We start from the raw sequence: 12,790 nt of genomic DNA, 5'->3' as shown, positions 1-12,790 counted from the left end.
ATCCTAGCTACTCAGGAGGCTGAGATGTGAAGTGATTGCAGTTCAAAGACACCCTGGGCAGGAACGTGTGAAACTCTTTATCTCTAGTTTACCACCAGAAAACAAAAACAAACACAAAAACAATTAACAAAAAACAAAAAACCCACCAGAGGGCTGGGAAGTTGGCTCAGTGGTAGAGCGCTTGCCTTGCATGCATGAGGCCCTGGGTTCAATTCCTCAGCACCACATAAGCAAAAAGAAAAAAGCTGGAAGTGGCACTGTGGCTCAAGTGGTAGAGCGCTAGCCTTGAGCTGAAGAGCTGAGGGACAGCGCCCAGGCCCAGAGTTCAGGCCCCACAACCGGACCCCCCCCCCCAAAAAAAAAAACAAAAAACAACAAAACACCAGAAGTAGCGCTGTGGCTCAAGTGGGAGAGCGCTAGCCTTGAGTGAAGGAGTTCAGAGACAGCATCCAGGAGCTTAGTTTAAGCCCCACAACCAACCAACAGAGACAGCATCCAGGAGCTTAGTTTAAGCCCCACAACCAACCAACCAACCAACCAACCAACCAACCAAAAGAAAAAAAAAAGGAACTAAATAACTGTCTTTTCAAAGGTAACTGTCTTAAGAAATTGTGGCTTACGTAACTGCTTAATATACCACAACAAAAATGTACCTGCTGATCTAAAATAGCCATATTTATATGGATCCTAATGCATTTAAATTACCATAATTACTTTTGACTTTGTTTTTCCTTATTTCCTCTGGGGCACAATACATAAAAAGGCCAGTTGGTCATATTTTTTCTCTCATTCAGTTATAAGCCATGATAATGTATTGAACCCGATTTTGGCTAGCTAGCTTCTATAAGAACATTCCTAGAGTGGCTTAAGATGGGGTGTTACCAAAGAGAGGTGATGAGAAATGTTTGTGTCTAAATCTGTTGCAGAATGGAGTCAGTGGGATCAAGTTTAGCTAGGTTATGTGAATCAAGAATGACTGCAAAGGGCTGGGAAGGTGGCTCAGTGGTAGAGCACTTGCCTTGCATGCATGAGGCCCTGGGTTCAATTCCTCAGCACCACATAAGCAAAAAGAAAAAAAAGCCGGAAGTGGCTCTGTGGCTCAAGTGGTAGAGCGTTAGCCTTGAGCTGAAGAGCTGAGGGACAGCGCCCAGGCCCAGAGTTCAGGCCCCATGACTGGACTTAAAAAAAAGAATGACTGCAAGGTGTTTTTTGGTGGTGGTGGTGTTTTTTGTTTTTGTTTTGGTGTGTGTGTGCTATTATTTTGGCTTTAACTGTGGGCCTTGAGCTCTCACTTGGCTTTTTACTTTTAGGTGGTGCTCTCCCACTTGAGCCACACCTCCAATTCAAGCTTTTTGCTAGTTAATTGGAGATAAAGGTTTTGTAGATTTGTTAGACCAGGCTGGCTTTGAACTAAGATTCTAAGATTTCAGCCTTCTGGGTAGCTAGGATTATAGGCATGAGCCACTGGTACCCAGCATCTACAAGGCTTTAATATTAGTGATTGGGGACAATGAGTGATTGGGGACTATTTACTGGGAAAACTGAAAAGATTTAGACCAGCCAGAGAGGGATCAGGGTTATATAAGTCACCATTTTGTTTAAAATTTGTTAAATTTGAGATGGCTACTGGCCATTCAACTGGAGATATCAAATAAGGAATACACATGAAGGACTTGATCCATGACCAAACTTTAAATGAATGTATGAAATCATATTAAAAAGTTAGTTTATGTTACTCTATAACTTAAGTGTGTATTCTTTATCCAAGGCTATAGTTAATCAATGTATAGGCAACTGGGTTTACAAAGGTAAGTCATTGCATTTACTGAAAACTATGAGGACACATTCAACTTTCTTCTTTGAGCAGCAATAGTAGCAACAGTAAGATAATGATTTTGTTTAGAGTACAGATGTAGGACTGATTTGTTGAGTTATTTACTTATAGACCACTGTGACTTTTAAATACCAGATCACTCTTTGTTATTATAATTACTCTACTTTAGATAGCCTTGGCTTTTAATTTTAAGGTAAAAATACCCAAAACTCTAAGGTCAATAAAATGATTTTTAAAAAAAAAAATCTAAAAACCTCTATGGAACGAGTTGTTTCCTCTCCCTTAAGCTGGGAAATGACTGCCTCACAGGCTTCAAGAATCACCTGGCCAGGCCAACAGGGGATTCTTTTTTTCTTTTTTTTTTTTCCAGTCACTGGGCCTGAACTCTGGGCTTGGGCACTGTCGCTCAGCTCTTCAGCTCAAGGCCAGCACTCTACTACTTGAGCCACAGTGCTACTTCCAGCTTTTTCTGTTTATGTGGTGCTGAGGAATCGAACCCAGCTACTCAGAAGTGTGAGATCTGGGGATAATTGTTCAAGGAGAGCCAGGCAGTTAAGTCCATGAGACTCTCATCTCCAATTAATCAGAAAAATCTGGAAGTAGAGGTATGACTCAAATGGTAGAGCACTAGCTTTGAGACAGTGTCCAGGTGCCGAGTTCAAGATCCAGGACTAATGTGTAAACACACACACACACACACACACACACACACACACACACACACACACACACACACACACACACACACACACACACACACACACACACACACACACACACACACACACACACACACGTAAGGAACTAAATTCTATGTTTTATTAGCCAAAAGCAATTAGCCTCTTTCATATTAGCTAACAGTTAATTATTAACAACCCAGATATAAAACATGAGATACATGCTGAGCTAATCTCTAAGGTTTATTTTAAATGTATTTGATACATTGGTAATAAAAGATTCATATTGAAATTTCTGAAATTTTAATTTCTCTCAAATAGATATATTGGATGTAAGTTTCTTAAAAGTATCCTATGTAAAAATGTTTATTTATTCGTCTTTCAAGACTGCTCAGTACAGTGACTAATGAAAATCATGTTTTCTAAAGACAGCTGTGAATATTAACATGGCATATGCCTGACCTGTGCACAAGTGTCTTGAGATATTAAAAGTAAGATATATGCTTAATTTTTCTACCTACCTCATATTTGTCTACAATGCTCATTTATTTTGTATACCATGCCTAGATGTACTGGGAGGCAGAAAAAGCCAAGCTAATACTAGACTAGGACTACCTTTGCATTTCTACTGTAGGAAACAAATATTTTACTTGTTAACCTAACATGACCCCTTAGTGAAGATATTCTACATTAGAATCTCTGGGACACAAAACATTAGAAACGGAATATGACAATATAATCAAAATGCTTTTGGTAAAAAGAAATATATATAATACACATATAATCACACACAAGTATAGTATTTCTATTATGGTTCTAGAATTTTCAAGAATTCGTGTTAATTTAATTTTTATTCATGTTAATTTCATATTCCCATATAATTGGCAGAGAGAAATAACTGGAGAAAAATTTATATGAAAATGAAATTTACTCTACCTCACAGGAGTCAAATTAATTAATGTAAACTGAAACAACCATGAGACTTTTGTTTCATATACTGGATAAGCAGAGATTAAAATAGTGTCAGAATCTTCAAAGCTGAGGACAGTAGGAAATACTATTCTATCACAGGCAGATGGCTGGAGCACAGTTTGTCAACCCTTATCAAAGCTCTACCTATGTGCTAACTCTTCTCAGAAATATTGTGTCAACAAACTTAGCCTTGGGAAATAATTACACAAATATATAAAACATGTAACTATCAGAATGTACACCTCAAAACTTCTGTTTACAACAGAAGTATTGATAAGAACCTCGAGGTCTAGACACAGAAACATTAAATCTTGGTATATTTATACAATACAAAGTATTTAGCCTCTGTAAGCTGTAATACAATTGTATTTTTACTAGAAATATATGCAGTGCTGGGAAAAACACTACATATCTTTACATATATTCTCCATGAAAAGTAGGGGGCCAAATTTGGGTATATATGTGGATGGGTACCTGCAGATAACACATTCCTTTCATGTGCTACTTTTCCTAATAAGACTCTGTAAAGTGATAATGTAGAATTACATGGAAAGCACCTGGCTCTGGGAATTGGGAGTTTGGAACAGTCCTGCTTGTATATTCTTCAAAGACTTATTTTATAAGACTCATCAGAGTTTCACCATCTATGAAAGTGGAATACTTTCAGTAAAGCTGTGATGTTCCTTTACTAGGGGAAAAAAAATCAGCTGGCATTGTTGATGACCTTGACAGGGCTAGACTCAGTGAAAATCAAGCATGGTAAGGACTTTATCCCCTTACCTATGGCTGTTAATCCTAAATTGAAGAGTCTAGAAGTAAGCAAGTTATAATATTTCATGTTGTTTCTTTGTATACGTTAGTAGTCCCTGGAGTTGTCTAGCCTAACAGAACAGGAAGATTTACAATCTTCTTATATATATTTTAAGAACATGCATATGCACATATAATAATAATATCACAAAAATGGATGGATATTCCATACTGACCTTTGGAGGTTTAAATGGATAGTCTGGTGAAAAGGTAATGTCAAGAAAGAACACCCCTCCTTCATAGACAGATCCTGGGGGTCCCAATATAGTTGACCTCCATTCATAAATGTTGTCTCCTTTAGGTCCAGCACTGAAATAAGACAAACAAATAAATGTGATTAGAAATTATATAAAATCTGGAATTTAAAATTTTATTTATGGTAACAATAAATTAAGCAATTCCATAAAAAAACCACAAGTGAGTAGGTTAATTATATGTCATAAGTCACTTGTTGATAATCATTACACAGAACCATGAATATTCTTTTTTTTTTTTTCTTCTAGTCCTGGCGCTTCATTGAACTCAGTGCCTGAATGCTGTCCCTGAACTTGTTTTGCTAAAGGCTACTGCTCTACCACCAGACCCACAGTGCCATTCTGCCTTTTTTGAATAGTTAATTAGAGATAAGTGTCTTGGAATTTCCTGCCAGGGCTGGCTTCAAACTGCGATCCTTAGAGCTCAGCCTCCTGAGTAGCTAGGATTACAGGCATGAGCTACCAGTGCCCAGCCAGAACCAAGAATATTCTATTGTGACATAACCCTATATGCTTAAGGAACAAATGTCTCCAAGAACCAAAGGCCAGAGTAAAAACACAAATTGAAAAGGGTGTTCAAGCCATATAGTCAAAGGGCAAATTTCAAAGCTAAAAAGAGCACTGGCAAACAAGCAGTACAAACTTTTTGGAAACAACTGAGAAGACAAGCAAATGACCATTATTTAGAAGGATCACATTCAACCAGGATCCTTTTCCTATCTTTCCTAAATACTCTGGCACCCCAATCTCCCTGCATACATCATGACTGTTATGGTCTGTAGATAAGATGTATCATGTTGTTCATAACTGCATTTTATAATTATTACTATGAAAACAGAGTTCAATTTCAAGTGTTTTATTTCATATTACATGGAGCTTTGACCATGCACAATTAAAATAAGTAAAATGAAAATAAACTGAAAAAATCTAAATTCTTGTGTTTATATTAGGCAGTTCAGTAGATTCAGAGCTCTTGCCCTACATCATCACTAGTTGTGTTAAAATCATCATATGATCTGCTGAATGTTCCCCTCATCAATTTTGTGAAAATATTGTCTCCCAAAAAGCAAGCAGTGTCCCTGACGGCGGTAAAAGTTAATGTGCCTAATTGAAATGATAAAGTGAAAGCTTGAGATGTGTTGAAAGGCACAAATGTCTTTAGTGATGTTGGGCAGGGTGTGGGAAAAATCAATCAAGCAACCTCAGGATAGGACTAGACTCTGCATTCTGAGCATGAATAGCTTTTCTTCAATGGCAATTGTCTCCTTGAAACCAAAGATCCAGGATCTACTATGTTAAAAAATAATAAGTAAGTACAATAAAATCAGTTATCCTAACTTACTGCAAAGGGCTAAAATAGATTCCAAAGTAGTGAGGTAAGGGGATAGAACAGAGGCTTCCAGCTCCATTTCCCCTCATATATGTTGCCTAAGGCTGACAATAAGACAATGACAAAATACAGCAATAAAGCTTTAGTAGCAACAGCTTCTGGAAAAGCTCACTCATTCTGATGAATTATACAAATGCTTATGCTTTAAGCTATAATTAAGTTCAACAGGAATAGGTAAGTTTATCAAAAGAAAGTGCTTAAGTTATAGACTTGAAATTACGTTAGTTCAAAATAGATAAAAGAATTTAGTTAAGAAACACGCATAAGAGAATATATCTTAAAATGTGAATGATGTGTACAAACATATTTCTTAAATATGAAGACAATATTTCCCCAAGTCACTTTGAGAAATTTCAAGATAACCTTCCAAGAATGATAACCACACTTTATAATGTAGACTAAATAAAGAATCACCAAATAGTGCTATCAAGGAAGAGATCTAGAAGTAGAAGACAGGAGATATATCAGCCCTTGCTGATGTCTAGAGAGAATTGTTTGGCAACATTAGGTTGAACCCTAGGCATTGTGCATGGTAGGCCAGCACCCACAATTTGATTCATGCCCCATGCCCTGACTGCAGATATTCAATCTGTGTTCATTCTAAGTTTCATTGGCTTTCCCTCAGAGTTCCAAATTATATTTGTTTATTGACTACAGTCAGCCATCTATGCAGTTATTAGCAGTAGGCTAAAACAACACAGCTAGTATTTTTAATTAAATATATTTTTATTGTAAAGATACTGCACAGAGAGGTTACAGTTACACGAGTAAGGTAATGAGTACATTTCCTATCAAGCATTGTTACCTCTTCTTTTGTTTTTCCCCTACCATCCCTTCCTCCCTCCCTATCCCCCTGAAGTTATAAAGTTTGTTTTCAACAATGTGTCTTGTATATCTCATTGCTGCAATGGGTCAACCTGTATCCTTATTTCAGCATTTTGTTATTTCCCTTCCCCTCCCCAAATTAGAAAAATGTATATGCAAGATGCAGGGCACCGACATCAAATACAGTGAAAACAGGGGTTATACCATAGGGGAAGAACATACAAAAGAAACAAAAATCACATAGTGCATTATAAGTCATTAAAAACAACATCAAGAAAGATAAAACCTCTTGTGTCCCTATCTTGGGGTTTATTTCGTTTAGCATCATCTTATATGGTCATATGTACATAGCTTTTGAGCTTTTCTGCTTGTCCTAGACATATACTAGTTATTGCAAATAAGGGAGACAATGGGACCTATGCTTCTAACTTCACTTAATATAATTTTTTCCAAGTCTTTCATTTCCTAACAAATGGGGCGGTGTCATTCTAACACAGCTAATATCAATCCTCTGAGTTGGCTTATATAAAGCTGCTCTGGCATTTTAAAGAAATAGCCAGTAGCAACAAAGTATCTTAAAAACAGATGGGTGCTTTAAATACATATGCACTTAATATCACCTTCCTAATACATAGACAAATGTTACCAAAAGGAAGGGCTTAAAGCAAAATATAGACTTACAGACTTTCCTCTATCATCTTAGCAATGTTATGTATTTATCACTTACACTCCTAAATCTTACAGCAGTGGTTCTCAAAATATACAGCTTTGACCTCACTCCTATTTGACATATCCAGGCGAGAAACCTTGATGTAACAGTCCCCAACTGTGCTGGATAATGTGATACTCACGTGGTTAATGAGTACTTGAAATGTGGCTAGGCCAGCAAAAATGTGTTGTTAATATAAAATATATACTAAAATTTGGAGACCTTATGCTAATAAAACTTCTGTGATAATGGTAACATTCCAATTCTGCGTATCCTTATCCAACATAGAAGCCACTAGCCACAGGTGGCCATTAAACATTTCAAATGAAGCTACTGTAAGTAGAACTGAAATTTCTGTTTTGTCTGATTTTATGGAATTTAAATCTAACTCTATGTGGGTAGAAGCTGCTGTTTGTTCAACAGCAGAGGGCCAGAATGTCCAGAAGCCTAAACTGACCAAATGTTCTTAATATGTCAGAATGTATAACAGAAGAACAGGTTGTATATATGTTGCAGAATGTCTTATATTTTTGTGATCATTTTCTCAGTAAGATGAGCAAATAAAGGTAGATGGTAGAGGACACCTGCAATAGAGAATAATGACAAATGATATACAACAGTCTTTGCATATCTGAATCCTAGCCTTTCCTAGCCTGTGAAATCTCTCTATCTGCAAAATAAGGTTATTATTACACTATGTTTTGTTTTTTTTTTCTGGCCAGTCCTGGGGCTTGAACTCAGGGCCTGGGTGCTGTCTCTGAGCCTCTTTGTGTTCAAGGCTAGTGTTCTACCACTTGAGCCACAGTACCACTTCTGGCTTTTTCTGAGTAGTTTATTGGAGGTAAGCGTCTCAGGACTTTTCTGCTCAGGCTGGCTTAGAATCACAATTTTTAGATCTCAACCTCCCAAGTAGCTAGGATTACAGACATGAGCCACCAGCACCCAGCTTTATGACACTAATTTCAATCATAAACTTTTAATAGAATTGTACTCAGAAAATTTGGAAAATGAAGCCACTAAGAGCCCAAATAAGAAGTATATGTTAGCTGCTATAGTACTGGTTGTACTTGTATATCAAGTGACGTTGCAGTGTGTGTGTGTGTGTGTGTGTGTGTGTGTGTGTGTGTGTGTGTGTGTGTGTGTGTGTGTGTGTGTGTGTGTGTGTGTGTGTGTGTGTGTGTGTGTGTGTGTGTGTGTGTGTGTGTGTGTGTGTGTGTGTGACTAGATTGTGAATATGGGATCATTTCTATTATCCACAGGGGATTGGTGTTTAGAAGTCCTTTAGATACCAAAATCTATAGATGTTCAAGTTGGTTATATTTCCATCAAACCTGTACACATATTTCTATATACTTTAAGACATGTTCATATTACTTATAATACCTAATATAATGCAAATGCTGGGCAAGTGTTACACTATTGCTTAGGGAATAACAAGAAAATGTGTCTCTACATGTATAGTACAGACACATTTTTATCTCTGAATGTTTTTTATCTGCTGGAGGCTGAATATGTAGATAGGAGCCCAAGGACATGGAGAAATAATATCTTGCCTGAAGAATGGATATTCAGTATGTGTAGGTCCAACTTAAATTTGATATTCTTGAAGGTCAGGGACTAACTTGAAATTGACAGGGGTGGGAGGAGACGAAACAGTATAAAGTATGAGGGGATTTTTCAGAAGGACTAGTAATTCATGCTCACATATCACACCCTGTAACTAAATTCACCTAGCAGAGAGGCACACTGTTGACACCCAAATGATACACTTCAATTGTGTCCAAAGTCCCTCTGGAAGTTAGCTACAGGGATACTGAGCTCTGGCTTACAATAAAATAATGAATGTTTCTCTATTGCAGAGTAACAATGAAAGTAGTCCCTACTTTTAAAAATAAAATGAAAGCAAAAGTCATTACCAGTTACAGATAAGGAAAGAGGCAGTGGAGGAAAGGCAGTTCAACAGTGAGCATGTCACAGAACTGTGATTAAATGAGCAAAAATATTTAAGGGTGGGGAATTCAAGGGAGAGGATGGTTTTAGTGTTTGCTCTGTATTGTACTGGCTGATTGTAAAGCTCAGTGGTGCTTTTTTTTGTCTTCATTGTATAGCTGTCTTAGTAGTTGCCATACATTGATTTCCAAAAAACTGTTCCCTAAGTATCTCTCTTCAGCACACCACTCCAATTTCTCTTGTCTTCTTCAATTACAACTTTTCCATGTCTGCCTTCCCTACAAGTTCTACCTTTAGCTACCTTTTCATTTGTATTCTAAGTGTCTGATTACTCATTGGAGAACCACACACAAATATTGAAGCACTTCTAGTCTGATTAGAAACTTGAGAATTGCCTATGCTTCCTCCTCTTCCTATTCTTCCTTCTCTTTTGTAAGTTCACCAAATTTGCTTGAATTTTATTTCATAATATCTGTTATCTACCTACTGACAGCAGCAGCTTTCACTTGGATTATGAACCAACATCATCTGTGGTGTCCTGCCTCCAACTTGCCCTCTAAACTGCAGACAGGGTAATTTCTATAAACTTTGTGCTTCTTTGCTTTCTCTGCTTCTTAGTCAACAAAACATCAAGCCCAAATTCCTCTGTTCTACGTAACAGCATCTCAAAGCATTTAGTTCCTACTGACATCTCTGACCTCACACTTTGCCATTCCTTTCTTCTCTCACTCTATTTTCTAATCACACTGGAATTATTTGCAGAACTACCAAAGGAGTTGCGCTATTATGTGCTTCATGACTTTTGGGATAAGATTCTCCGTAGCTAATAATTCTACTTGATCTTTAGGTTCAAACATGGTTGTGTCCTCAACTGGACACAAAAAGACACCATGAGTGTCTTTTTGATGACATACAGTCTATGCAGATATAAACACAAATAAGCACAGGACCTTTAATATTTGTACTAAGAAACAGCACTATATAGATCACAGGAACGAAATCACAGGGCTGGGAAGGTGGCTCAGTGGTAGAGTGCTTGCCTTGCATGCATGAGGCCCTGGGTTCCATTCCTCAGCACCATTAGCTAAAAGAAAAAAGCCAGAAGTGGTGCTGTGGCTCAAGTGGTAGAGCGCTAGCCTTGAGCTGAAGAGCTGAGGGATAGAGCCCAGGCCCAGAGTTCAGGCCCCACGACCGGACCCCCCCCCCCAAAAAAAGAGAGAGAGAATGAAATCACAATGAAAAGGTACCCCTGGTTCAACAGTGTATTGAAAAACTGTTGTGGTTGTAGATCTAGAGAAGGTTGATGGATAATGACTGTTAAGTTTTCTGAAATTTGTATTCAATGATTCAGACTAAAAACCAAAAAAGAAAAAAAAAAAAAAAAAGGACAATGCCATCAAGTCTATACAAGTAGCTTAAAATATAACAGTGCTGACAAAAATGACTGTTTTTTTTTTTTTTTAATACTAAGCTCCAAGCAGAATCTTTTTGGTTTCCTAAGGCCTCTTTCTAGTCCTTTCTAGTCTTTAAGTGTCAGACTGTAAGTCTCTTGAAGAAATTTAAAGAAAAACAACTATTTTATATTTTGTGTTAATAAATATTTTAATAAATAGGAAGGCTATTACCTCAATTATATGTTCCAGATCTGACTCCAAAAATGAAAAATAATTATAACTGACAATAGTTGTGAATCACCATTAAGTTGTAATAATGTTAAAGCATCATTTGTGTCTTTTGTTAACATTGTCAAAACTTTAGTACCAAGGAAGAAATAGAAGGAATAGAGAATTTTACTTACAAAAATGACTGCTTACCAGTAATACAACTTCCTTTTTCTAGGTTAGATAATGTAAATTTCCCCTATGAGTCATTGGGGAAAAAAAGACTCACTGAGTCCACAGCACCTGCACACTCAGGTGTGCATAATCAATATTTTATTTCTTCAAATGTTCATTAAAAAAGGAAGTCCACTGCTGTTAAAGAATGTGTGTGACACAGAATGAAGGTAGTCTGCCATGCACCTAGCATGAGACCATATGGAGGTTAAGATCCTTTTAGCTGGCCAAAAGTGATACTGTAATGAATGACCTGTGTGTAAATGTGGTCCTTCAACTGAGGCCTTTGCAAAGCAAGCCAGCTAGCTATGCCACATTTGTAGGTAACAAAGCTATTTATGTTAAGTTATAGCTTTTAAAACTAAGGTAGAGATGAAGTCCTGAATGTTCCCAAGGCATACTTTTCTAGCTATTTTCTTGGCCTGTGTCTGGCACCTACATCCTTGATGATTGTTCTTTTTGATCCATTCTGGATTCTTTTTTAAATAAATAAATTTGAAAAAAAAAAAAGAATGTGTGTGAATGCCTAGTAAGCAGGAGATTCTGAGTCCAAATTCTAGTATAAAACAAAAACAAACGATGACAATAACAAAAAAGTCGTATTAATCTCATAAAACTGGATTTCCTAATACCATGAGGTGGCTTTCGTGAAATCAGGTGTATGTGTATGTGTATGTGTATGTATGTCTGGTTTCTTTTGAGATAGTCTTGCTATGTAGCTGAGAATGGACTCAAAATTGCCTTCAAAGTCATAACCTATCCTTCTTTCTTTCCTTCCTCCTTCCCTTTCCTTCGCTCCCACCAACTAGCAAAGGTCAGGAATATGGGTGAGATTTTGCTCAAAGTGGGTAAAAATGGAATGGGCCCTAAGTTTATCTATCTTATTTACTTCACAGGAAAAGGAGGAAATCTACCTGGCATCTCTGGGGGAAATCTCCCTAGAAAGAGAATCCCAGCTGAGAGTATGTTTTAAATTAACCACACAGAATCTTTAGTGGAGACAAAGTGGGATATCCAATAAAAAATCTAACAAGTTCATTCTTTAGCCTTTGGCATATTCACAAACCGTTTCATTTAACAATGTGAATTATCCTACCAGTGTCATTTCTGTCAATATTTCTATCAGGTATCTCCTCTCAAGATGCTACAACAATCCTGATTACATACACATAAAGCACATGTTTTTCAAAAGAGAAACAAAGGAAAGGCCCTAGAAGCACTTTACTCTTCACAATGCTCGCAAGACTGGAGTTAAGACTGCACTTTCAAAGTATGGCATAGTCCACTATTTCACAGCTTAGCTGTCTGAGAATGGTCTATTATGTCCCATTCATTCATGATTTTGTAGTCTGCTCTTGTAAAACATTTATATAAGTGACTTTTAGCACTCAACTTGGTGATTTAAAATTATACAAAGTTCATTAGTCACAGTATCTACATCAATTTTCTACAGAAGCTATTATTGTCTTTCAGATTTTAGCCTTTGCCATCTCTCTTTGTAAGCAAAACAAACAGATTTTACAGAAGATCTGCT

At 37.1% G+C, this 12,790-nt stretch overlaps 1 protein-coding gene across 2 annotated transcripts in view; it reads right to left on the bottom strand.

Annotated features, from left to right (window-relative positions):
- Positions 1 to 12,790, bottom strand: part of LOC138824676 (ubiquitin-conjugating enzyme E2 E2) — a 235,435-nt gene that overhangs the window by 42,201 nt on the left and 180,444 nt on the right. For both annotated transcript variants that reach the window (XM_070018687.1, XM_070018688.1), the window contains exon 4: positions 4,470 to 4,602. In XM_070018687.1, the coding sequence (XP_069874788.1) occupies positions 4,470 to 4,602 (133 nt within the window). The remainder of the gene's footprint in view (positions 1 to 4,469; positions 4,603 to 12,790) is intronic.

The sequence above is a fragment of the Dipodomys merriami genome, unplaced genomic scaffold, assembly GCF_024711535.1.
Source record: "Dipodomys merriami isolate MVZ:Mamm:240054 unplaced genomic scaffold, mDipMer1.0.p SCAF_13, whole genome shotgun sequence".
Classification (NCBI taxonomy): Eukaryota; Metazoa; Chordata; class Mammalia; order Rodentia; family Heteromyidae; genus Dipodomys; species Dipodomys merriami.
Note: the sequence above shows the minus strand (reverse complement) of the source record. Positions and strands in the feature narration are given on the sequence as shown.